General features: G+C 40.5%; 1 protein-coding gene across 1 annotated transcript in view; it reads right to left on the bottom strand.

The window, feature by feature from the left end:
• The window catches only part of ASCC1 (activating signal cointegrator 1 complex subunit 1), a 109,832-nt gene that overhangs the window by 27,376 nt on the left and 54,677 nt on the right, over positions 1-27,779 (bottom strand). The window contains exons 8-9 of the mRNA XM_068981828.1: positions 6,952-7,076; positions 1,239-1,324 (exon numbers count right to left, since the gene is read on the bottom strand). Coding sequence (XP_068837929.1) covers positions 1,239-1,324; positions 6,952-7,076 — 211 coding nt within the window. The remainder of the gene's footprint in view (positions 1-1,238; positions 1,325-6,951; positions 7,077-27,779) is intronic.

Raw genomic sequence — 27,779 nt, 5'->3', positions numbered from 1 at the left:
AGTCATTCCAACAGATTTCTTTCCCCATTCCTCTAGCTTCTTTATAAAATTAACAGTAACAAAAAAAGCAAAATAATGAGTGCTATTATTTTAAAAGCCTCAGGAAATGAGCTAGAGGAGGAAAGAGATTCATATCACAATAAAGCTGTGGCCTGGGAAAAAAGTTAACTGCAACTGAATTCATTAGCAACTTGCCACTCAAACTGAAGCTACCAGAGCTACTTTGAAAATAAAACTATTCAAAGAGAGGAAAGGTAAGGAAAAGAAGGAATCAACAAAGCTCTGTAATGTGGGAGCTGGAATGCCTGCCTTAAGAGAATGCTGCCATTGCTCTGCTAGGCTCTGCAATGAGAAGCTTGCAGCTGCTGAAGAGTGATGTCATTAATTAGAGGCAATGGGGTCACATTAGGCATTTGGCAAGAAATCTGTCAAGTGACAAGATAAAGGAATGGAGGAAAAAGGAAAAACATTTCTAAAGCTAGAGTTTGCTCTGAAGTTTTACTATTTACATCTTCTCCCTCCCAGCTCCAAAAAACACCCATGGCCTTGAAAATATATGACCCAAACCATTATAGAACAAGTAAAATGAAGAATCAAAAACCTTTCCTTTGATATCAACTTATGTTTCCCTTTTCCCAGAGGCACAATGGCATGTTAACCTGACAGAGAGGGCTTAAAACTGTGGATGTTACAGAATGTGGTCTGTGGGAGAAAGATAATGGAATCCTGAAGAACCCTTTTCATTTAAATTTCTTAGGTTAATTTAACACTCAGAAGCAAATCCTCAACAGTCAGAAATGGACCACCTACTTTTTAGCACACGGGCTGTTCCTGAGTAAAAATAGATTACACAGGAGCTTTGGAGAGTGACTCTGTGGGTGAAGAGAAAAACCTACTAGAACAAGACAGTTCTTCACTTAAAAAACGCACACTCAGTCCTTCAAGGGTAAAATACAGAGTAAGACTCACAAGGTTAAAAGCAACTTATTCCTATGGATCCAAATAGTATAGTTGTTTCTTAAATCATCAACCTTAAGTACTCTGAGAGACACCAACAGCCTTAACAAGTCAAAAAGATTTCTCTTTTAGGACAATGAAAAAAAATTTAACAGTCCTTTCAGTCAATAATCCTCATGGGAAGTATAAGAAAAATACACTGTTAAAAGGAAAACTTATTGTCCTCCCTTATTTTAGGACACATGCCAAAGGATTTCCAATTCACTCAGATTTGTACTAACCTTTAAAATGTTTCGGCCATCGAATGATTCTCTTTCCTTGAAGATATATTTGCCATCCGCTGTGTAGAGATTGTACCTGCCTTCAGCTGTAAATATTCCAAAGACAGTGTTAGAACAGAAGCTTGGGTTATTGAGCTGTCTGTTTTTTCTTGGATTTCTACAGGGACAACTAGCAAGATCTTCATGTACTACTTAGAAAGTAACAGAATGAAAAAGTGAAAGTCGATGAGTGTCTGACTCTTTGCAAGTCCATGGTCTATACAGTCTATGGAATTCTCCAGGCCAAAATACTGGAGTGGGTAGCCTTTCCCTTCTCCAGGGGATCTTCCCAACCCAGAGATCAAACCCAGATCTCCCACATTGCAAGAAGATTCTTTACCAGCTGAGCCACAAGGGAAGCCCAAAAATACTGGAGTGGGTAGCCTATCCTGTCTCCGGGGATCTTCCCAACCCAGGAATAGAACCGGGGTCTCCTGCATTGCAGGTGGATTCTTTACCAACTGAGCTATGAGGGAAGCCTGGAAAGTAACATAACAAGGAGGGAAAACATCAGATTATTATAGTCAAGAGACTAGTCTCAGCTCTGTCATCAACTCATTCGGTATATATTTATTCATTCAACATTGTCCAAGTACTCACTGTACATAAACTATATAACAAACCATATTCTTAGGCAAATTATGTCTCTTCAGTTCCTCATTTACAAAGTTAGAAGTTAAGAGTGGGTGATTTCCAAAGATTCCCTGCAGTCTAAAACCCAAGATTCCCTATAAGCTGTACACATTTTTAAATACATAAAAATACATAAAAGTTCATCTATTAACTAGTAAAAAATGCTGATAATCATGGTTTGGGTTGATTTAAGGACTCCCCTGAAATGAGAAAAACCTCTCCAGTTGCAATCAAAGGTATCCCTACATTCTACACAGAAATCTGCAAATCTATGACCTTAGCCTCAAAGCTGTGCTCTCAAACTCCTTGTATTAATTCAGCTTGCTTATCCCAAAAGATGTCCTTCAAATACAGCAGGAAAAAAATGGATATCAAAGAAAAGGATAACTATTATGAAAAAGCAAAACAATGTATTCAACAGCCTTTTCAAAAGAAAATACAAGATAGAGAAGCAGCCAGGGTATATAAAGTTTAAAACATCTTCAATAATTATTTCCTGAAACACAAACTCTTTCTTGCCCACCAACAGACACTTAAAAGTATCTGTATTTCTACTTGAGTATACTCTTTTATTGTATGTAACTATGGAGATTGCCACATCAGAACTGATGAAATATATTCAAAGAGCTAATCCCAGGAAAATAATATATTTTAGAAAGTCCACTGGAATTACACCTAGGTAACTATAGGACTACTTCTCTAATGAGAACTATTCTCTTATAAAGAGCCCAGTCCCATGTATATTTCACAACTTAAAAACAGGTCCCCTGTTAAAAGAAAACGTGACACTTTACAAAGCAAAATTCATACCAGGTAAATGTCAATTTAAAAAAGCAGTAATGAAATCTGAAAATTGAAATGTTTACTAACAGGTTCAAAATCTATAAGTAAATAGCATTAGCCATGAGGGGAATGTAGATCAAAACCCCAATGAAATACCACTTCACACTCAAGATGATGGCAATAACAAAAAAGACAGATAATAAGTGCAGGTAAAGATGTAGAGAAATTGAAGCCCTCATGTACTGCATCCCTCCTTATTCATGGTTCTTCTTTCCACCTTTTCAGTTACCCATGGTCAACTAAGGTCAGAAAACATTAAATGGAAAATTCCAGAAATAAACAATTTCTAAGTTTTTAATCATGCACCATTCTGAGCAGTGTGATCCATCCCCACCCAGGAAGTATCATCACTTTGTCCAACATACCCCTCTCTCTCAGTTATCATAATGACTGCCAAGGTATTGCACTGCTGGTGTCAAGTCACTCTTATTTTATTTAATCATGGCCTCAAAAAGCAAAAATAGTGATGCTAGCAATTTGGATATGCCAAAGAGAAGACATAAAGTGCTTTCTTTAAGTGAAACGGTGAAAGTTTGTGACTTAATAAGGAAAGAAAAAAATCTTAGCTAAAGTTTGCTAAGATCTACAGTAAGAACAAATCTATCAGTGAAACTGGGATGAAGGAAAAAAAAATTCATAACTAGTTTTGCTGTCATACCTCAAACTGCAAAAGTTATCAGTGAGTGGTAAGTACTTAGTGAAAATGAAAAAGGCATTAAATTTGTACAAGAAAAAACTTTGAGAGAGACAGATAACATTCACATAATTTTTATTATAGTATAGGGTTGCAAAGAGTCGGACACGACTGAGCGACTGAACTGAACTGATATTGTTTAATTCTTCTATTTTACTATTAGCTATTAATCTCTTACTGCACCTAATTTATGAATTAAACTTTATCATAGGTACTCATGCATAGGAAAAATATAGGATGTCTGGTACATAATTTCAGGTATCCACTGGGGACCATGGAACGTATCTCTTGCAGATAAGATGGCGGCGGGGGGAGGGCGCTACTGTACTGCTTGTGGGAGTATAAAATGGTACAGCCACTGTGGAAAACAGTCTGGCAGTTACTCAAAAAATTACAACTTTGCATTAATCATGACTCTGCAATTTCACTCTTAAGTATTTACTTAATAGAAATGAGAACATAAAAATACATACATAAATGTGTACAGCAGCATTATTCACAATAGCCCAAAAGTGGAAACAATACAAATGTCCATCAACTGCTGAATGGATAAATAAAATGTGGTATGTCCGTACAATGGGTTATTACTTGGTAATAAAAAGGAATGACACTGTATCATGGATGAACCTTATAAACATTATGCTAAGTGAAAGAAGCCAGTCACAGAAGATCACATATTGCATGACTCTATCAAGATTTATGTGAAAACATGCAGAAAAGGCAAATTCATTGTACAGAAAGTAGACTAGTAGTGCCAAAGACTGAATGGTAAGGGGAAAACGAGGAGTCACTGCCAGTAATTACAAAGTTGCTTTCTGGGGTGATGAAAATGTTTCAAAATGTAGTGTGGCAAAGGCTGCATAACTCACTATACTAAAAATTACTGAATTATATACTTTAAATGGATAAATTATATACTATATGAATTATATCTCAATAAAGCTTGTTACATTTAAAATATCTGTCAATAGGAAAGGATAACTAGACTGCCAACACAGACTATTTTACTATATGACGCTCTGGTGCCAACTGAATATACATCTGGATCCACACAATGTATAAGAAACAGATTCCTATATAATTTAACTCTTTCATGTTAAGAGGTTAGGTAATAATGGGGCATGAAATAGTTGTAAGAGCTCTGAACTAAGATTTAAAGACAACAATTTATTTTTAAAAAGTCTTAAAATACAATCTAGCATCAAAAAAACAGTAACCCTAGAACTAAGAACTGGATAGCTACATCTCTCTCAGTCCTACAGCGGCTCTAATCAAACCGAACCAGCTTACAGTTGAGATCTCTGGTATGTATCTGAGAGAAATTAAAAGATGTATTTTGGCAAAAAGGGATACAAAAACTGTCCTAAACTCTAAATCTTAAATAGTTCATGGTTTCTAATGGAGTCCTAATGAAGTTCTCTTCCAATGAAGACTTTCTAAAACCAAGGTCAGTCCTAACAAAGGTAATAAAACCTAAATATGGGGGTTTGGTGGTGGTATATTTTGAACAACAGGCTTTAAAGAAGAAGCTACACATAACTTGAATTTGTAGCTCCTGTTCAAATAGATGCTGAATGTGCCAGACACTTTTCACTTGGCAGGTCGGGATGGGAAAAAAAATAATCCTTTTTAAAATGCAGATTATTATCCCAAGTAAAGGGTTAAAACAAGGCATTTTTATATGAAGGCTTTTAGATTTAGAAGGGGAAAAAAAAAACATTAACACAAAGTTTCTCAACCTTGGTGCTACTGACATTCAGGGCTGAAAAATTCTTCATTATGAGGGGTTTGTCCTGTGCACTGGAAAGGGATAAGCAGCACCCCTAACCCTCTATGCATTAGATGCCAGTAGCAGCCCACTCCCATTTCCCTAACTGTGACAACCAAAGTGTCTCCAGAGAATCCAAATGTCCTCTGGGAGGACAAAACTGCCCCTAGTTGAGAATCACTGCTCTAACACTTACTTTTATTAGATAATCTTCTCTTGTTTCTGGAAAAAAAAAAAGCTGCCATGCCGGGAGCCAGCGTGAGGAATTCCACCTGTGACAAGGTCATGCGGCAAGAGCTCTGATGGCAAGGCTAATCAGACCTCAGGTTTTCCCCTTGGAATTTCCTGAGCATCCACCCCCTCAAAAAATAAGAATCTGCCTGCTTTTCCACTCTTCTGACATTCTCTGGAAAAAGTCAATTCAGGGCTTTAGTCTTCTGCATTTGAAAGAGTGTTTCAATCCAAAAGCCCCTCTGATGGCTTTCTAGCCTGCCTGCAGGACTCGTACAGCTGCGCGTGTGATTGTTTGAGGCCTCCTGACCGCAGGAGGCACAGGAAGCTTAAAACATCCTAGGAATGTAGGGGCTTCCGAGGAGTCAAAATCTTTAGAACAGGACTGATTAAAAGTTTCATTTGTTGAGCCAATACTTGCTGCCAAATTTTCATATCCTTTATTTTTAGATATAATTGGTATATAGAAAAACAAGTAGTAGACCTGGTATTAGCAACATTAGATCTTTGAGTTAAGTACCTTCTTTGTTATAACCCACTGTGCCTTTGTTCTATAGAGATGTAACTTTAGCGCTTTAAGGAGATGCAAATTAAAGAAAAGCACTTAGGGGAAACGAAATTAACATTCATTAAGGAAGAGAGCCAAAAAGTGTTAACAAGCCTCTTGGCCAAAAGATAATGTAAATCACCTGAGACCTTTTGTATACAAAAAGATATACAGAAAGAGTCTGGGCTGCTAACACTACATAATTTTGTATTACCCATTGATCTCTATGTATAATCTAAAGTATAAAAGGCCTTGAAGGACAATAGAAGGAGAGCCAGTCGCTGGACTGGTTTCCCCCGTGTCTCCTCTTTACTCTAATTTCAAGCTGATCCCTTGGAACGTGGAGGCTCACTGTGTCTACTTACTTGTCCCAGCTTTTAAGATCTGTGAGAGAGAGAGCCCAAGGCGGGGCACTCTCCGATATTCAAATGGGCGCCGGCAGCCTAACGTAGATGGTGCAAGCTCCTTGTCTGGAACTTTATTGGTTTTCCACGTAACCCAAGTTAATCAGCCTCTTCTCTCCACTTAATCTTCCTACTACACTATTGTTTCTCAACCTAATCTTGTATTAATAAACAAGTCTTTCCACGCCAACGCCGTCCACCCTTCGAATTCCCTGGATCCACAGGGGCTGGACCCTGGCACTGCCACGCATTTCTTAGGACATAGTTACACTAAAACAATTATTCGCTGTCCACCTAAAATTTACTTAGGAATCCTGCATTTTTATTTGCTACATCTAGCAACCTTATGTGCAAGAAGAGTATAAGATTTGAGAAGCTATATAGTCCCATGCATGATATGTCCCTGCCCTCTTCCACTGTACTCATCAAAACAAGATAATGGATATAAAAAAGATATGTCAGAGATCCTTTGATAGCCCATTCTCTTCAAACCCCAGGGATATCATTAGACCTTACTGGTCACAAACTGTACTGTGGTTCTATGGAGCACTTACCATTGGGGTCTTTCCTGAACAGAGTATTCATGACTGTAGCATGGAGTTTCACATTATTCCACTCTTTCACTATTAGTCCAGATGCCTGAAAACGTTCCAGCACTCGATCAACCAATTCCTGCAGCCTGCGGAAATTGAAGAAAAAAGCACAGAAACCTTAGTAAACTCCTGAACCCTGATTACAAAGTCAACATTTACAGAGCATCTGCTCTGACCCAATTACTGCACAAGGCCCTCAAAAGAGAGGCTGCAGTCCCTACCATCATGAAATGCACAGTTTTGTGTGGGTAACAGGCCTGCAAACAACTGTAGAACATCATGGTGAATGTTAAGAGAGTGACCAACTGTATTTGGAGGGACCAGGTTTTCACAGGAGGCTTAAGCATGGTCTTGAAGGAACATGGAAGTTTATCATCTTGGAAATCTGGTGCAAGCAGCCAGGTTCAACAGAGAGCTGCCTGAAAGAGCTTTAGAGGTCAATCCAGTCACATAACCAAAAGCTACCATGACTGATGTGTTTCTGCCAGGATCAAGTGAGGTCTGCCACAACTCGAATAAGACATTTGCTCACTGGGAAGGAACATGCACTGTGAAGATCCTGGCAGCCCTGGCCACTACATCCAAGGGGCAGAAGTGTGGTACCAATGAAGACGACTGCAGGAAAATCCACAGGCACCATGACTGATGCTCCAAAGGGACTCCAGCTGGCTCTCAGCACTGGGGCTCTGTAGTGGATGAGTTCTGTCTTGATGATGGCTGTTCATTCCAATACCTCCACCAGAAACGATTCTTGCACAAGAATTTTTCCCTTTGTTCAGGTGTTCTGATCAGCAGCTTAAAGGACTCCCTTTAACACTTCTTATAAGGCTGGTCTAGTGGTGATGAACTCCTTCATTTTTTGTTTGTCTGAAAAACTCTTTATCTCCCCTTCAATTCTGAAGAACTTTGCCAGTTGTGCCACTGAGAAGGGGTCACTATTCCAGCAAGGGTGTGGTGGCGCAGATCTTGGTTGGAGTATTCAGAAAACAGCCACCTTATGTGACCTCCCACTTATCTGATGGTGAAGTTCAGCCTGTGGTTTTCACATATTGTGCCCGAACGTCCACCCTGGGCCTGGTGAGGTTCTCTTTGAACACAGGTGTTGACGGGGGGGGGGTCTGCATCAAGTGACAGAACGGCACACCTGGCCATGAGCACAGAGAGCAGCGTGTTCCTTTCCACTTTTCCCTTGGGGTGTTTTTTAAGATTTGTACTGCACTCTAACTTTTCTGGCTCAAAATCTTTCATTCGTCACCAGTGTACTAATGAACAACAGATTTCACTTATTTTAGCTTTTACATGTTAGGTGTACATACTAGTAATGCTCTTTGTATCACACACCACCTCTTTTCCCAGATGCAAGTGGCCCTGAGACATCTGGAGGGTTTGTGAATCTTCCACTGTTTCTTGGGCCACGTGTGTGTGCTCACTCATGTCCAATTCTTTGCGACCCCATGGACTGTAGGCCACCAGGCCACCTTGCTCCTCAGGCAAGAATACTAGAGTGGGTTGCCATTTCCTATTCTAGGGGATCTTCCAGACCCAAAGATTGAACCTGAGTCTCTTGCGTCTCCTACGTTGGCAGGTGGATTCTCTACCACTGTGCCACCTGGGATGCACATGGCCTGTGGTAAAACACTGTGGCCCAGTGAGTGGCTTCTATCTGAGCAGGCTGGATGGGTCTGTTTTATGTGAGATGTGGGTCAAGCTCACCTTGCATGGCCCACTTGTGGGAGTTTTCCTGAGGACATGGGGCAGAATCTCTGGTTGCAACAGCTGAGTTGCCCAATGCCTATATCCACAAGTTCAGCAGCCTCTGGTACCCCTATTTCTCAGTTACAGAACGTGGGCAAAACAACCATTTTCTGCTTGCACTCATACACTGAAGCAAGAGGGGGTTATCCTCCCGTAGAGATTAACTCAGAAGCACAAAGAATTCTTTTCCTTTTCATGTTTTTCAGGCTCCAAAGTTCCAAATTAATATTTTTATAATTCTAACTTCTTTATCTTAATTGTTTTTATTAAATGTCATCTACTAACCAAAAATATTTAAACATGAGTAAGCCACCTGATACAAAGAGCTGACTCATTAGAAAAGACCCTGATGCTGGGAAAGATTGAAGGCAGGGGGAGAAGCGGATGACAGAGGATGAGATAGCTGAATGGCATCACCGACTCAATGGACACAAGTTTGAGCAAGCTCCGGGAGATGCTGAAGGACAGGGAAGCCTGGTGTGCTGCAGTCCATGGAGTCTTAAAAGAGTCAGATATGACTGAACAACTGAACAACAACAACAAGCTGTAATTAATAATAATAAAATAAATATCCATACCCTCACCACTGACCTCCAGAAACAGAACACAGGGCTGGGACGAGAGTGAGGTAAGTGAGATACTTGCCTGAGGCACACAATTTACGGATGTGCCAAAAAATGCAGTAATCACAAGAACTAATTTTTTTTTTTATAAAAGAGACAAATAAGGCTTTAATGAAATAGTTTTAAAACTCAAAACTAATGCAAAAAAACTCATGATGAACAAAATACCACATTTCTGAATAAAGGCAGGATCAGTATTACTGAGTTTTCCTTTTGCCTCAGTACAGTTTGGCATAGGACATACCAGAACCCAAGGATGCTTCCTGCTCTGCAGACCCCGTGACTCCCTGCCGCCTGCCACAGCATTTGCTGGGGCGGCCTCACATCCTCATACTCCTTGACATGCACACTTTCCTAGCAGGCCTCCTCCACTGAGCAGCTTCCAACTGCCGCCTCTGTGCCTTCTGTTACCTGGGCCCCACACGCCCACTTCCTCTTCCCTCCATCTATACAGATTTTAGTATCCTTCCAAGCCCAGTTAAAATCCCACTTTTCCACGAAGTCTTTCTAAGTACCTAACACAACCACCCCTCGGTATCCATGAGCAAAGGGTCTGCTCTTCTCTGAAATGCTACCCCACTAAGTAGGCTGTACTTAATCTTCCCAAGGATAGCCCCTTAATGTTTCATGCTTGTCTGTCTTGTTCCCCCACTGGACTGTCTGCTCCTCAACAGCGTATCTGTCTTGTATCTGCCAGAGCACCACTGTACTACACTTTCTGTAACTACTTACTATGATTGGTTAACTCATGCATTTGACTGATTAAGAACTGAGAACTGAATGTTAAAAAATAAAATAAGCATGGTCTTGAAAGATCATTAAAGGTTTGCAGATAAAACCAGGGAAGGAAGGACACATTAAGCAGGAGAAATAGCATGCAAAGATGCCAAGGCATGCAAGACCACAGCTTACCTTGAAAACTACTAATTACATAATATAACTGTAACAAGTGATCGAAAAAGGACAGTGGAGATGAACTGAATGTAAGCAAGTGGTTGGAGAATGGGAAGCCATGGAAATTTTTTAAAAGGGAATGATGCTGTCAGATGTCCATTCATTAATCTCACACTGTGGAAGACTGGAAAATGCTTCAGAAGGGAAGGGACCAATGGTACCGAGGTCAGCTAGGTGGTATTAATAATAGAAATAATCACAAACATGATGTGTCAGGCACTATTCTAAGCACTCTGTATCTCTTAAATCATTTAATCTTCATGATAAATTATCTCTGTTTTACCAATGAGGAAACTGAGGCATAGAGAAGTTATAAAATTTGGCCAAAGTCACATAACTAATAAGTGATATATCCAAAATGAGAACCCATGCAGTCTGGCTTCAGAGGACCACAATATAAAGGAGAAAGGAAGGAGCATCTAATCTATGGCAGGGACAGGGAGAACAGAGACAGGGTCATGTATTAATACTCAAAAAAGAGCTTGTGAGAGAGAAGCTGGGACCCGCAGACACAACAGTGTCACAGGAGAGGAAGCAGCAGAGAGCCACTCCCCAGAGCACACCTTAAATGAATGACTGGGTGTGTCGCTGACCAAGGTGGGAAGTGGTGGAGACAGGGTTGACAGTGTGTACACTTCTGCATGTGTGGCACTGTGTATCTAGTGGGACATGTCCAGGAGAGAGATGGAAATAACAAGCCTGAGGCTCAAGAGAAAAATCTGGGTGAAGGACAGACTTGGGAGTCATCAGTGCAAAAACAGTAGTTAAAAGTGTGGGAAAGATGCAACCACAGGGTGAGGAGGAGTCAGAGCAAGAAGACAGCTAAGAACAGAGACCTTATGGGACATTCCTATGTAAGGGGCCGAAAGGAACCCACAAGGACAATCAATAAGGATGACTGGAAAATTACTAGAATTTTAGCAAAGTTGCAGGATACAAAAACAATACACAGAAATTACTTACATTTCTATATACTAACAGTGAAAAACCAGAAAGAGAAATTAAGGAATCAATTCCATTCACGTATGCAACAAAAAGAATTAAATATCTAGGAATAAACTTACCTAAGGAGACAAAAAGAACTATACACAGGAAATTATAAGACAATGATGAAAGAAATCAAAGATGACATAAACAGATAGAGAGATATTCCATGTTCATGGGTAGGAAGAATCAATACTGTGAAAATGACTATACTACCAAATGCAATCTACAGATTCAGTGTGATCCCTAGCAAATTATCACTGGCATTTTTCAAAGAACTAGAACAAAAAATTTCACAATTCATATGGAAACACAAAAGACCCTGAATAGCCAAAGCAGTCTTGAGAAAGAAGAATGGAGCTGGAGGAATCAACCTTCCTGACTTCAGATTATACTACAAAGCTACAGTCATCAAGACAGTATGGTACTGGCACAAAAACAGAGATATAGACCAATGGAACAAGATAGAAAGCCCAGAAATGAACCCATGCATCCATGGGTACCTTATTTTTGACAAAGGAGACACGAATACACAATGGGGCAAAGACAGCCTCTTCAATAAATGGTGCTGGGAAAACGGGACAGCTACATATAAAAGAATGAAATTAGAACACTTCCTAACACCATACACAAAGATAAACACAAAATGGATTAAAGACCTAAATGTAAGACCAGAAACTATAAAACTCTGAGAGGAAAACACAGACAGAACACTCGATGACATAAATCAAAGCAAGATCCTCTATGACCCACCTCCTAGAGGAATGGAAATAAAAACAAAAGTAAACAAGCAGGACCTGATTAAACTCAAAAGCTTTTGCACAGCAAAGGAAACTATAAGCAAGGTGAAAAGAGAACCCCCAGAATGGGAAAAAAAATAGCAAATGAAACAACTGACAAAGGATTAACTTCCAAAATATACAAGCAGCTCATACAACTCAATGCCAGAAAAACAAGCCAATCAAAAAACGGGAAAAAGACCTAAACAGACATTTCTTCAAGAAGACATACAGATGGCTAACAACCACATGAAAAGATGCTCAGCATCGCTCACTATTCAGTTTAGTTCAGTTCAGTCGCTCAGTCGTGTCCGACTCTTTGCGACCCCATGAATCGCAGCACACCTGCCATTAGAGAAAGACAAATCAAAACTACAGTGAGATATCACCTCACACCAGTCTGAATGGCCATCATCAAAAAGTCTACAAACAATAAATGCTGGAGAGGGTCTGGAGAAAAGGGAACACTCTTGCACTGTTGGTGGGAATGTAAATTGATACAGTCACTATGGAAGATGCTATGGAGATTCCTTAAAAAACTAGGAATAAAGCCACTACATGACCCAGCAATCCCACTCCTAAGCATGTATCCTGAGGAAACCAAAACTGAAAAAGACACGTGTATCCCATTGTTCAGTGAAGCACTATTTACAACAGCTGGAACATGGAAGCAACCTAGATGTCCACTGACAGATGAATGGATAAAGAAGTTGTGGTACATAAACACAATGGAATATTACTCAGCCATAAAAAGGAAGGCATTTGAGGCAGTTCTAATGAGGCAGATGAACCTAGAGCCTATTATACAGAGTGAAGTGAGTCAGAAAGAGAACAATAAATATCGTATTCTAATACATATATACAAAATCTAGAAAAATGGTACTGAAGAATTTATTTGCAGGGCAGCAATGGAAACAGACATGCAGAACAGACTGATGGACATGGGGAGAGGGGAGGAGAGGATAAGATGTATGGAGAGAGTAACACAGAAACTTACATTACCATATGTAAAACAGATAGCCAACGGGAATTTGCTGTATGGCTCGGGAAACTCAAACAGGGGCTCTGTATCTCCCTAGATGGGTGGGATGGGGTGGGAGATGGGAGTGAGGTTCAAAAAAGAGGGGACATATGTATACCTATGGCTGATTCATGTTGAGGTTTGACAGAAAACAACAAAATTCTGTAAAGCAATTATCCTTCAATTAAAAAAATAAATTTGAATTAAAACAATAAGGATGAGGAACAAGAAAAGGAAAACTTCAGAAAGGCTGAAAGAATTACAAAAGGTGGGGGCGGGGTGGGAAGGGAAGAATACTCTGTATAGTACAATGCTATAGAAAAGTAAGAAAGGAGCAAAAGATGCCTACTTATTTCCTAAAATCATAACATTATTTGCTAGAGCAGTTTCACTGGCATACTGGCAATAAAAGCCTTACTGCAGAGGACCAAGGGAGAGGCCAGCAAGACAGGGAAGGGATACGGGCACATAAACTCAAGAAACTTACAAGGAAGGAAAAAACTTATTGCCTTGGTAACTAGATAAAGAATCAAGGACAGGTTATTTGCGTTTGCTTTCAATGAGGAGAAAGAGTTGAAAATGCTTACTGACAACAAGAAAACTATCCAACAGAGAAGGAAGATGAAAGCTTAAGCAGGAGAGGGGATTGACAGAACAAGATCTCAAATGAGACAAGAAGGGCTGGTGTGTCATAGGTGATAGGAACACAGAGATGAGCGGAGAAAGTCCCTGCCCTAGAGTGGCTTACATCCTCGTGGAAGGAGACAAACAATAAACAAACATGCACAAGACGTCAAAAACAAGTAAGCCAAGCAAGACCGGGAGCTGACTGTGGCTCAGATCATGAGCTCCTTATTGCCAAATTCAGACGTAAATTGAAGAAAGTAGGGAAAACCACTAGACCATTCAGGTATGACCTAAATCAAATCCCTTATGATTATACAGTGGAAGTGAGAAATAGATTTAACGGCCTAGAGCTGATAGATAGAGTGCCTGATGAACTATGGATGGAGGTTCATGACATTGTACAGGAGACAGGGATCAAGACCATCCCCATGAAAAAGAAATGCAAAAAAGCAAAATGGCTGTCTGAGGAGGACTTACAAATAGCTGTGAAAAGAAGAGAAGTGAAAAGCAAAGGAGAAAAGAAAAGATATAAGCATCTGAATGCAGAGTTCCAAAGAATAGCAAGGAGAGATAAGAAAGCCTGCCTCAGCGATCAATGTAAAGAAATAGAGGAAAACAACAGAATGGGAAACACTAGACATCTCTTCAAGAAAATTAGAGATACCGAGGGAACATTTCATGCAAAGATTGACTCAATAAAGGACAGAAATGGTAGGGACCTAACAGAAGCAGAAGATATTGAGAAGAGGTGGCAAGAATACACAGAAGAACCGTACAAAAAAGATATTCACAACCAAGATAATCACGATGGTGTGATCACTCACCTAGAGCCAGACATCCTGGAATGTGAAGTCAAGTGGGCCTTAGAAAGCATCACTACAAACAAAGCTAGTAGAGGTGATAGAATTCCAGTTGAGCTATTTCAAATCCTGAAAAGATGATGCTGTGAAAGTGCTGCACTCAATATGCCAGCAAATTTGGAAAACTCAGCAGTGGCCACAGGACTGCAAAAGGTTAGTTTTCATTCCAATCCCAAAGAAAGGCAATGCCAAAGAATGCTCAAACTACCACACAATTGCACTCATCTCACATGCTAGTAAAGTAATGCTCAAAATTCTTCAAGCCAGGCTTCAGCAGTACGTGAACCGTGAACTTCAGATGTTCAAGCTGGTTTTAAAAAAGGCAGAGGAACCAGAGATCAAATTGCCAACATCTGCTGGATCATGGAAAAAGCAAGAGAGTTCCAGAAAAACATCTATTTCTGCTTTATTAACTCTGCCAAAGCCTTTGACTGTATGGATCACAATAAACTGTGGAAAATTCTGAAAGAGACGGGAATACCAGACCACCTGACCTGCCTCTTGAGAAACCTGTATGCAGGTCAGGAAGCAACAGTTAGAACTGGACATGGAACAACAGACTGGTTCCAAATAGGAAAAGCAGTACGTCAAGGCTGTATATTGTCACCCTGCTTATGTAACTTCTATGCAGAGTACATCATGAGAAACGCTGGACTGGAAGAAACACAAGCTGGAATCAAGATTGCCGGGAGAAATATCAATAACCTCAGATATGCAGATGACAATGGCAGAAAGTGAAGAGGAACTAAAAAGCCTCTTGATGAAAGTAAAAGAGAGTGAAAAAGTTGGCTTAAAGCTCAACACTCAGAAAACGAAGATCATGGCATCTGGTCCCATCACTTCATGGGAAATAGATGGGGAAACAGTAGAAACAGTGTCAGACTTTATTTTTTGGGCTCCAAAATCACTGCAGATGGTGACTGCAGCCATGAAATTAAAAGACGCGTACTCCTTGGAAGAAAAGTTATGACCAACCTAGATAGCATATTCAAAAGCAGAGACATTACTTTGCCGACTAAGGTCCATCTAGTCAAGGCTATGGTTTTTCCTGTGGTCACGTACGGATGTGAGAGTTGGACTGTGAAGAAAGCTGAGCGCCGAAGAATTGATGCTTTTGAACTGTGGTGTTGGAGAAGACTCTTGAGAGTCCCTTGGACTGCAAGGAGATCCAACCAGTCCATCCTAAAGGAGATCAGCCCTGGTTGTTCTTTGGAAGGAATGATACTAAAGCTGAAGCTCCAGTACTTTGGCCACCTCATGTGAAGAGTTGACTCACTGGAAAAGACTCTGATGCTGGGAGGGATTGGGGGCAGGAGGAGAAGGGGATGACAGAGGATGAGATGGCTAGATGGCATCATCGACTCGATGGACGTGAGTTTGAGTGAATTCCGGGAGATGGTGATGGACAGGGAGGCCTGGCATTCTGCGATTCATGGGGTCGCAAAGAGTTGGGCACGACTGAGCAACTGAACTGAACTGAACAAGATATCAGGTGGTGCTAAGCACCATGAATAAAACGAAATGGGAGAGAGAGGAGAAAGGGTCTGATGGTGAGTGTACTATTTTAGACACGGTGATCGGGGATGGCTTCCCTGATAAAAGTGACACTTGAGCATAGACCTAAGAGAACAGCATTTCAGAGAAAGGGAACAGCAGACAGAGTCATCTGAGGCAGCATGGCATGACAGAGGAACAGTAAGAAGTCAGTGTATGGAATGAAGCTGTGCGGAGAGGTGATGAGGCGGGAGGACCAGGTCACGTGGGCTTCCCTAAGGCTCTGTAGGCCTCTGTAAGGAGTTGTCTTTTAGTCCAGGTGAGGTAATGAGCTTTTGCAGAGTTTTCAGCATAAGAAGGACATAATCTGACTGACATTTAAAAGGAAACATCTCACGGCCCTATAGAGGACAGATAGTGGTGGGCAAGGAAGGAAGCAGGAAGGCAGCCCAGAGGCTGTCGCAACCCAGGTGGCGGGCGTGGCACCAGTGCAGGTGGTGAGGGGCTGGTGGCCTTTCTAATACATTGCAGTCAGGAGTCGAAGATAATGATTCTAAAAGAATTTTTGTCCTGAACAACTGAAAGAGTGTATATCAAAGAATAAACCATACTCCCAGATCATGAGAAATTCTGTGGAGAGAGAAGGGCAGCGATGAAACAGACAGGCAGAAGCAGGCTATGAAGGCTCCTGTGTGTCAGGCAGGGCAGCTGCAGTCTCGGCAGGCCTAAGAAAGCCAGGTGAGAAGCAAGATACACGAGGAGAAAACTAAAGGCATGGCAGCAAGTTAAAACAGATGCTGTGCTTCCTCGCATAGTTGTCTTAATCTTTTTCTGATTACAAAAATAATACACTAGTTATAAAACACAATGGAAAGTGCAGAAAAGGAGAAAAAGAAAAAAAACTTTACCATCCACAGATAAAACACTTATTTGGGGGTCAGATAATTTTTAAGTCTTTTGCTACAGACATACATCAATTTTAAAAAGACGAAACAGTTTTCCATAACCTGCTTATTCAATATACACTGAGTATTTCCCCATGATATAAAATACTTTTCTCAAGTATTTAAACCAGTATTTTAACCAAAAGGGTTAACCAATAATACATTGATAAGGATGGAGAAAGAGGACTGATTCAAGAAAATGACTTTGTTCCTACATTCCTAAAGGGAAAATAAAATATATTCACAATGCACATAATTTGATTTTGCAGTTAATTGACTTAATTAACTGTGCATGTGGCTCTCCAAGCCAGGACCTACATTATCATGTCTAAAGTTTCTGATTAACACCACCTCATAAACTGTAAAATATTTGAAAATATTGCAACAAGTCTAAACATAATCAAGCACTGCAAAATTCCCCTCAATTTCAAATCACAACAGAATGATGCCTCCCTGTTCCTTCTTGCCTATTAAAGAAGTGGATAGGGAGCTCAGACGGAGAGAAACAAGTGAGCATGTTAATACTAGAGGAGGGAAATTAAATTGATCAAATGAAAGAGTCCAGTTTCCAGCTTTGTCTTTCTGGAAAATTAAGACTCCTGCCAAACTTACAGACTCAGAACCTTGAAGAGACTGAAGTCCTTTAAAATGTCCTACCGTAACCTGCTCATTTTAGACAAGAGGAAATGAAGCAGACAGGTCGAGGTGCTCAGTCATGACAGAGAGAAAGGGACTCCAAGGCTCCTGGCAGCCAGTGCTGCTCTGCTATCAATTAACTGTGCACTCCATGAAGCTGGTTCTTTATCTTATTCACTGCCTTATCCTGGCACCCAAGGATTAACTGGCACCCAAGTTAATGCCTAACTGACAAATCATCAGTGCTCGATGAATAGCTGTTGCAGGTATGTATGCATGAATTCACAGATGACAAATCTTTGGAGATCTCCTAAAAGAACTTAAGGGTGCTTAGAAACACACGCTAAATTTCAGGCTGCTGTCACGGATACTACATTTGACAGTACGTCAGTATATTTCTAACAGTATAGTCTTTCAATTCCTACTTCACTGATCCTTTTCCTGGTTGATTATGAAAGAGTCACAAAGCTTCTCTATGCCTTTGCATTCTCATAAGCGAATTAAAAATAACATAGAGTTGCTGTGAGAAAAATAAATTATTTTTAAGCAGCTTTATCATTTTGACAGAACTGTGTGTTTGAAAACAGAAGCCAGTTATTAATGTCTTGAATCTGCACTTACTTTAAAGGCTTATCAGCACTCAAACATTCCAGAGGCTTGGAGACGTACAGCAGAATGATCACTGACTCCCTAGAAAGTACAAATTCCAGACTTTTGTTTGCCACCCCCTCTCCAATTTAACTCAGTTCTATCCAATTAACATTTCCTGAGTGCTCACTGTATACAGGCATTATGCCAGTCACTAAAAGAATTAAAAACTAAGCAAACACAGTTCTTGTCATTAAGGAGCTTACAACCTATTAAAATAACTATAAAGAGGACGCTGGTAATGACACAAACAATACAAAGTGCTTTCGTAATTTAAAGGTGGAAGACAGTACTGTTAGGTTGAGACCAGAAAAGGCAACCAGCAGGATGGGGTGAGAAGAAGAAGTTAACCAGACTCACTTCACCTTTGAAAAATCAGCTGAATAAATCACTTAAATAAACGAACATTCACTGAACATTGACTATAAGCCATGAATTATAAAAGCTAGTGGATACATAATGCTGAAATAAGACACTCCCTGCCCCCAAGAATCTTAAAGTCTACTTGAGCTTTAAGGAAGGATAGCAAGAAACAGAAAGAGATGAGGAGCAACACAGAAATTTTAGTCATAAGAAACGACATTAAGAAAGATACAAAGGATCATCAACAAGCAGTGAAGCTGGCTAGGGCTTGGGGCAAGTGCAAGATAGTGGAAGATCAAGTTGAAATATTAAGTTGGTTTCATCCTGCAAGATCTTAACTACTAGACTGAAGAATATGAACTAATTCAAAGAACGATGTAAAAGGATGGGAGATTTTTAAGTAATAGTAAGTCCTACTGTATACAGGTTAAAGCTTGGAAAGGCTGATGTATAGTAGGATCTATACACAGTGACATAAAAGTAATGTCTAAGTAATGTTTCTGGAAAAGATGTACAGAATAATATGAATAATGTGGTCCAGTTTGTATAAAACAATATGCACAGACAGTGACTCTCAGCAGTATCTGCTCTGCTTACAATCTGTCCCAGAAGAATACAGGGAAAGTCAGGGCAGGGGGAAAGGGAGCCATTTAATTTTCATTTTACCAATCTGGGAGGCTTTAGTTTTTTGAGAGAAAATATGAAAGGAAGGTGGCAAACTGGAAGACAGTACAGTGATGCTGGGCTGCACAGTTGTAGAATTTAACTACGCTTTTCTCATCTTTTCACCAAACTTCTCAAAAGAGTGGTTTGTCTCCACTTATTCTTAATCTCCCTTTTCTGCCCCATGAGCACAGGCTTTACAGTCAAACACATTTGGGTCAAACCATAATTCTACCACTTACATGCACATACTGATTACTACTGACCTCAGTATGATGAAGTATACCAGGTATAGCTGAGCAAGTGTAACACTTGGCTGCTTTACCAACTAAAAAAAAAAAAAAAAACTGACTGATAAGCTAAAAGAAAAAAAATTACCATCATAAAATAGCCACTGATAAGATGTTTATATATTCAGACTAATTGAGCTGTTTCAAATCCTGAAAGACGATGCTGTGAAACCGCTGCACTCAATATGCCAGCAAATTTGGAAAACTCAGCAGTGGCCACAGGACTGGAAAAGGTCAGTTTTCATTCCAATCCCAAAAAAAGGCAATACAAAAGAAAGTTCAAACTACCGCACAATTGCACTCATCTCACATGCTAGTAACGTAATGCTCAAAATTCTCCAAGCCAGGCTTCAGCAGTACGTGAACCGTGAATTCCCTGATGTTCAAGCTGGTTTTATAAAAGGCAGAGGAACCAGAGATCAAATTGCCACCATCTGCTGGATCATGGAAAAAGCAAGAGAGTTCCAGAAAAACATCTATTTCTGCTTTATTGACTATGCCAAAGCCTTTGACTGTGTGGATCACAATAAACTGTGGAAAATTCTAAAAGAGATGGGAATACCAGACCACCTGACCTGCCTCTTGCGAAATCTGTATGCAGGTCAGGAAGCAACAGTTAGAACTGGACATGGAACAACAGACTGGTTCCAAATAGGAAAAGCAGGACGTCAAGGCTGTATATTGTCCCCCTGCTTATTTAACTTCTATGCAGTGTACATCATGAGAAACGCTGGACTGGAAGAAACACAAGCTGGAATCAAGATTGCTGGGAGAAATATCAATAACCTCAGATATGCAGATGACAATGGCAGAAAGTGAAGAGGAACTAAAAAGCCTCTTGATGAAAGTAAAAGAGAGTGAAAAAGTTGGCTTAAAGTTCAACACTCAGAAAACGAAGATCATGGCATCTGGTCCCATCACTTCATGGGAAATAGATGGGGAAACAGTAGAAACAGTGTCAGACTTTATTTTTTGGGCTCCAAAATCACTGCAGATGGTGACTGCAGCCATGAAATTAAAAGACGCTTACTCCTTGGAAGAAAAGTTATGACCAACCTAGATAGCATATTCAAAAGCAGAGACATTACTTTGCCGACTAAGGTCCATCTAGTCAAGGCTATGGTTTTTCCTGTGGTCATGTACAGATGTGAGAGTTGGACTGTGAAGAAAGCTGAGCACCGAAAAATTGATGCGTTGGAACTGTGGTGTTGGAGAAGACTCCAACCACAAGAAGATCTCCTTGCAATCCAACCAGTCCATTCTGAAGGAGATCAACCCTGGTTGTTCTTTGGAAGGAATGATACTAAAGTTGAAGCTCCAGTACTTTGGCCACCTCATGTGAAGAGTTGACTCATTGGAAAAGACTCTGATGCTGGGAGAGATTGGGGGCAGGAGGAGAAGGGGACGACCCAGGATGAGATGGCTGGATGACATCACGGACTTGATGGACGTGAGTCTGAGTGAACTCTGGGAGTTGGTGATGGACAGGGAGGCCTGGCGTGCTGCGATTCATGGGGTCGCAAAGAGTTGGACACGACTGAGTGACTGAACTGAATGTATTTCTCTCTTGCTCACTCTTTCCACTTTTGAGGGGGGAAAGTAAACGTATATTTACAAATTGTATGACAAACCCTCTGCCCTCCAAAATTTTAGAGTCTACTTGAGGAAAAAGAAGGATAGCAATAAGGAAAGACAGCACTTAGACACAAGAAGTTTTTATTTCACTTCTGTTTTTTAAGATGTTTTTTAAAACGAGCAAATAATTCCAGGTTGACAGCCATTTTCTCTAGAAAACAGCCCGCTGTCTTCTGGCTTCCATTGTTAATACTGAGAGGTCCACAGTCCTGGTAATAGTCAATCCTCCATAGACGACATCTTTTAAACTCTTCTGCCTTCAGTGTTCTTCACTTCCATTGTGATTTATCTTGATATGGATTTCTTTGTATTTATTGTGTGCATTTATTCTTTTTTTCTCTTATCTTTGTTACTGCCTCAATCCAAGCCCCTCTCATCTCTTCATATGGACATCTCATGTGACCCTACCACTCCCTCATTATGCTTCATCCACACTGGAATTTGCTGGGTTTTTCCTGTCACAGGGCTGCTGCTCCACATTTTCTTTTTGCCTGCAAACTCACACTCTTTTAGACCTCAATTCAGTATCAATTCCTCAAAGAGGCTTTCCTTAATCCTGCCCTCCCGCAGTCTAAACTGTCATATTTCCTGTCTTTAAAAGAGCACCATTTTCCCCCTGCTTCACCTTTGTCACACTTTGCAATGACATATTTATGTATTATTTATTAACATCTGTTTTCTCCATTAGTCTGCAAACTACAAAGCAGGCAATGACTTTATCTGGCTTTACTCATCATTCTATATTCACAGCCTAGCACAGTGCCTGGCACAGAGCAGGCATTTAATAAAGTTTTATTGCGTAAACAAACGACCAAAGATCAATGTTGCTTTCACATGGTGTGCAACACTGCCTCTAGATCTGTACTTGGCCTTTGTTCCCTTTTCCTAACATGCTACTCCCTCAGCTGGCCAATTCCTCATTCAGTAAAGAAACCTCCTTTCTGAAGCCTTCCGTTACAAAATTTGCATGCACATAGGCATAGTTTTGCTGCTCATCCATGCACCTCCAGAATCTCAGTGACAGTCTTCACCCTAGCGTATTCTGAAGTGATGTCGCTCAGTCGTGTCCGACTCTTTGCAACCCCATGGACTGCAGCCCACCAGGCTCCTCTGTCCATGGGATTCTCCAGGCAAGAATACTAGAGTGGGTTGCCATTTCCTTCGCCAGGAGATCTTCCCAACCCAGGGATTGAACCCGAGTCTCCTGCATTGTAGGCAAAACTAGTTACTAATATCTGCCTCATCCATGAGAAAGAATCCCTAGGGTCTACTGCACTTCACATCCTGGGCACTTGAAAAATGCCTGAGGAAAAAGGGGACTGGAAATGCCCTGCAAGATGGAATAACTGATGGGGTCAGGTCTTTGCGGAGATAAGAAGGAATGGGGTCCCAGGGCAAATAAAGGGTTAGCCTCATGAGAGATAAATGCATGCTGTTCTTCAGAATGAGTGTGAAACTGAATGGAGTGGGTATGATGAAAACAGGAAGACTGTAAGGGAAAAAGGAAGGAAGTTGCTTTGGCTTCATGCGCTCAGTTTAACGTGAGAAAGGTATTCTTCTAGAGGGGCAAGGGTGGAGGCCTAAGAGAGTAAGAGACAGGACAGAACAGCCCCTGTGTTCACTGCTTAGTCTTAGCAACACTTGACTACTGAGCAGTGAGTAAAACGGTTGAATGCAAATGCCCTACACAGTCAAGCATTTACAAAATGTACGGATCTAACAGTAAGTGTAGCTATATGGTCCCAGCTCTGTTTTCAGAGGAAAAATCTGATCTAAGTGGTTCCATTCTTTTGAAGGTCAGGTAGTTCAGAGTCTAGCATTTTAAGGGAATCTTTGATTTAAAAATATATGAAACCACACAGAGAAAGCTGAGTATGTTTTTTTAATTACAACAAGGCCTCTCCTCCATGACTGCATTGAACAGTGTCTCTCCACATTAAAAAAACACAAACGATTGGATGTACCTTAAAAACAGAGCTATGTCTTACTCATTTCTCTATCAATTTACAGTCTTGCAAGATACCTTGCACAAAGGAGACCTTCAAATAGTTTTAATGTTGAGTTAAATAAGAGATATATAAAGTCTCTTAGACACTGCAATTTGGGGAATGGTAGGATTATTCCAATTATTTTGGGAAGGCGCAGGTATTTCCAGGAATTGGGTCACCATCCACATGTTGACCTTTTATGGCTGGCCTTCCAACTGATGGCTCAGAAGGTAAAGAATCTGCCTGCAATGGAGGAGACCCAGGTTGGATCCCTGGGTTGGGAAGACCCCCGAAGAAGGGAATGGCTACCCACTACACTATTCTTGCCTAGAGAATTCCATGGACAGAGGAGCCTGGCTGGCTATAGCCCATGGGGTTGCAAACAGTCAGACACAACTGAACAACCAACACACACTCTGGAACTGTCATGGAGCTGGTGGGTGTCTCACTTAGCTAATGCTAATATATTACAATGAGGTTACAATAAGGCTCAAGGTCCACTGGAAGTCAAATCTTCTGCCATCTTCTACATAGTTGGTTATAACCAGCTTTTGCCATGCCCTATGGCCACATCCTTTTATACGGTTCATGAGGTTCTCACAGCAAGTATACTGGGTGGTTTGCCATTCCCTCCTCCAGTGGACCACATTTTGTCAGAACTCTCTGCTATGATCCGTCCATCCTGGGTGGCCCTACACGACATGGCTCATAGCTTCATCGAGTTACACAAGCCCCTTCACTACAACAAGGCAATGATGCAAGGTGGATGAGTTACAAGCTGGAATCAAGATAGGCAGGAGAAACATCAACAACCTCAGATATGTGGATGATACCACTCTAATGGCAGAGTGAAGAGGAACTAAAGAGACTCTTGATGAGGGTGAAAGAGGAAAGAGCTGGCTTAAACTAAATATTAAAAAAAAAAAAAAACTAAGATCATGTCATCCAGCCCCATTACTTCATGGCAATTAGAGGAGGAAAAGGTGGAAGTAGTGACAGATTTCCTCTTCTTGGGCTCTAAAATTACTGCAGATGGTGACTGAAGCCTTGAAACCTGAAGATGTTTGTGGCTTGGTAGGAAAGTTATGACAAAGCTAGACAGTGTGTTGAAAAGCAGAGAGATTATTCTGTGGGCAAAGATCTGCATAGTGATGGCTGTGGTATTCCCAATGGTCACGTACAGTTGTGAGAGTTGGACCATAAAAAGGCAGAACACAGAAGAACTGATGCCTTCTAACTATGGTGCTCAAGAAGACTCCTGGCAGTCTCTTGGACAGCAAAAAGATCAAACCAGTCAATCTTAAGGGAAATCAACTCTGAATACTCATTGGAAGGACTGATGCTGAAGCTGAAACCAGTATTTTGGTCATCTGATGCAAACAGCTGACTCATTGGAAAAGTCCCTGATGATGGAAAAGACTGAAGGCAGGAGAAGAGGGTATCAGAGGATGAAATGATTGAATGGCATCACCGATGCAATGGACATGAACTTGGATAAACCTTGTGAGATGGTGAGGGACAGAGGGGCCTGGCATGCTGCAGTCCATGGGGTCGCAAAGAGCTGCACATGACTGGACAACAAAGCCTATGTCATTCTTTTAAAGGTTGTGCCCTACCCCCTTCCCTCCCACTTCGGTTGGATTTGTGGGAACATAAAGGGTACATTCACCTCCTAAGACTTTTCCTTTCCATTAATGTAAGGACAAGTTATGTCTGAGCACTGTCTGCAAAAGACATCTAGTTTCTATAGCTCTTATTTTCCTTCGCATTTCAAAAAGCAATTCTTTTCTATACTTGAAAGTTGACATCACTTTGCCAACAAAGGTCCATATAGTCAAAGCTATGGTTTTTCCAGTAGTCATGTACGGATGTGAGAAATGGACTATAAAGAAGGCTGAGTGCCAAAGAACTGATGCTTTTGAACTGTGGTGTTGAAGATGACTCTTCAGGGTCCCATGGACAGCAAGGAGAGCAAGGCAGTCAACTCTGAATATTCACTGGAAGGACTGATGCTGCACCTGAAGCTCCAATACTTTGGCTACCTGATGCCAAGAGCTGACTCACTAGAAAAGACCCTGATCCTAGGAAAGATTGAGGGCTGGAAAAGAAGAGGATGACAAAGGATGAGATGGTTGGATGGCATTCCTGACTCAATGTATATGAGTTTGAGCAAACTCCAGGAGAGAGTGAAGGACAGGGAAGCCTGGCGTGCTGCAGTCCATGGGGTCACAAAGAGTCAAACATGACTTAGTGACTGAACAACAACAAAATACTTGAAAGACCTTCTATAGAACTAAGGATCTAACCATTAAACATACTCAACGGAAACACTCAAAATAATGATTTCATTACCCTTACTTAATGAACACCCTCCCTTCCCTGGGAGCTACCTCAAATAGGGTAAACCAGAACTGTGCAGTCTATGATATATGTATGGTAAAACAGACATGAAGCCCTAGATTAGGAAAAATTCACTATTTTATTTAATGAAACACTGTATCCATGTAAATTTTCCATATAGCTTCATGTTAACTGCCTAACTATACACTATCACAGATTTTAGTCTCACAGCAGTAAGGTATTGACAAAAATTAAGACTTGAAACAGAGAATAAGGAAATGACAGAGGTTGGGCTGAGTCACTGTGATGTTCTATAAAATTACAAGGTTTATCAAGGAAATAAGAAACATGACTTTAAAACATTTTTTAAAGTGAGTCAGCCCCAAAGAACTGAAAACAGCTCTATTCACAATAGCCAAAAGGTGGAAACAGACCCAAATGCCCATCAACTGATGAATAAACAAAATGTGGTATCCTTTCATACAATGGAATATTATTTACCCATAAAAAGGAATAAGTACTGATACATGCAATAATATGGATGAATATTGAAAACATACACTGAAAGAAGCCAGACACAAAAGGCCACATACTGTATGGTTCATTTGGAAATATACACAATAGGCAAGTCCATAGAGTCACTAGACTAGCAGCTGCCAGAGGCTGGGGCTGGGAAGACGGAAGTATGGGGGAAGGGAGAAACAGACAGTGACTGCTTAATGGGTCTAGGATTTCCTTCTGGGGTGATAAAAATGTTCTAGAACTAGACAGTGGTGATGGTTGCACAATGCTATTAATGTACTTGATGCCACTCAATTATACCCTTTAAAACAGTTAAAATGATTAATTTTATTATATGAAATTTACCACTTTCCAAAGAAATGTAGGTCACAATTTTCTATTTTATTTTAGGAATAAGAATTGGAACACAGTTTATTCTACTCAGCCGAGCATACACACACTAAAAACCGCAGGAATTCAGAGCAAGGTTTTGCTATCTATGTGTTCCTTAGCCAAGTTATTTAAGCTCTCTGAACCACCCTGATCTATAAAATGGGTATAATAAAAGTATTTATTTTATATAAATGTTACGAAGATAAAATAGAGATAAAACAATCTAAGCACAAAGTCAGACCCATTAAAATTAAATTGATCGATTTTATTGAATCTCAGACCTTGAGTAGGTGTCTTTTCAGTATTCTGTGTGATGAAATTAGCAGGATGTGTAAATCACTTGGACTATATATGAGACTATATGGCTGCCTGTAGGAAAGGCATCTGCAAGCTTGTTAGATTTATAGCTCAACTAGCCTCCTTGTCCACAGAACACCATTTTTGCTTCAAAGAACAACTGACAGACAAATTATGGTTATTCAGACTTAGCTTTTTGGCAGACATTTTCTCAAAAAAGAACTTCATGGAAAACAATTACCCATATTTTTTTTCCCCGATAACAAAATTCAAGCTTTCAAGTGAAAACAAGAATTTTGGAAAACATGTATCAGCTATCATGAGCTGGACAGCTTCCCATACTTAAAGATTTTAATGAAATTAGTAGTGATATCAGTGTACTTTTTTCTCCAGTTTTCCTGTGATATAATTGACATTCATCACACATACAAAACTGATTCTGTACCCTTTTTTTCTTCCATTAACTCAAAATTCACTTTCATTGGAACTGAAAGAGGAGACAACTGAGATTATTAATTCAAATTGAGATAAGCGAAACTTTACAAGAGACCCTCCAGGAAAGCAATTTGGAGGCCTGCCTAGAGATATAGATTTTCTCTAGAGGATTTTTGTTCAGTGTGAGCTCTGTTTTATCCTGTCCCAGTGAAAAGGCCACACAAAAACAAACTTCCAATTCAAGATGGGCTCCTTTGCTCACCAAAGGCCTTGCATAGGCTAAAAAATAGCACTAACACTGAAAATGGCCTCAGAAATAGCATGGGTTGCAGAATGAGAATCTCTAATAGGGATTAAGGTGCGGTAGTAACAAAAAAAAAAAAAAAATTTGGAGAAGGCAATGGAACCCCACTCCAGTATTCTTGCCTGGAAAATCCCATGGACAGAGGAGCCTGGTAGGCTGCAGTCCATGGGGTCGCGATAGTCGGACACGACTGAGCGACTTTACTTTCACTTTTCACTTTCATGCATTGGAGAAGGAAATGGCAACCCACTCCAG

The sequence above is a fragment of the Capricornis sumatraensis genome, chromosome 10 (genome assembly GCF_032405125.1).
Source record: "Capricornis sumatraensis isolate serow.1 chromosome 10, serow.2, whole genome shotgun sequence".
In the NCBI taxonomy this organism is placed as follows: Eukaryota; Metazoa; Chordata; class Mammalia; order Artiodactyla; family Bovidae; genus Capricornis; species Capricornis sumatraensis.
The sequence above is the reverse complement of the archived record's forward strand: the minus strand, read 5'-3'. Positions and strand labels throughout refer to the sequence as shown.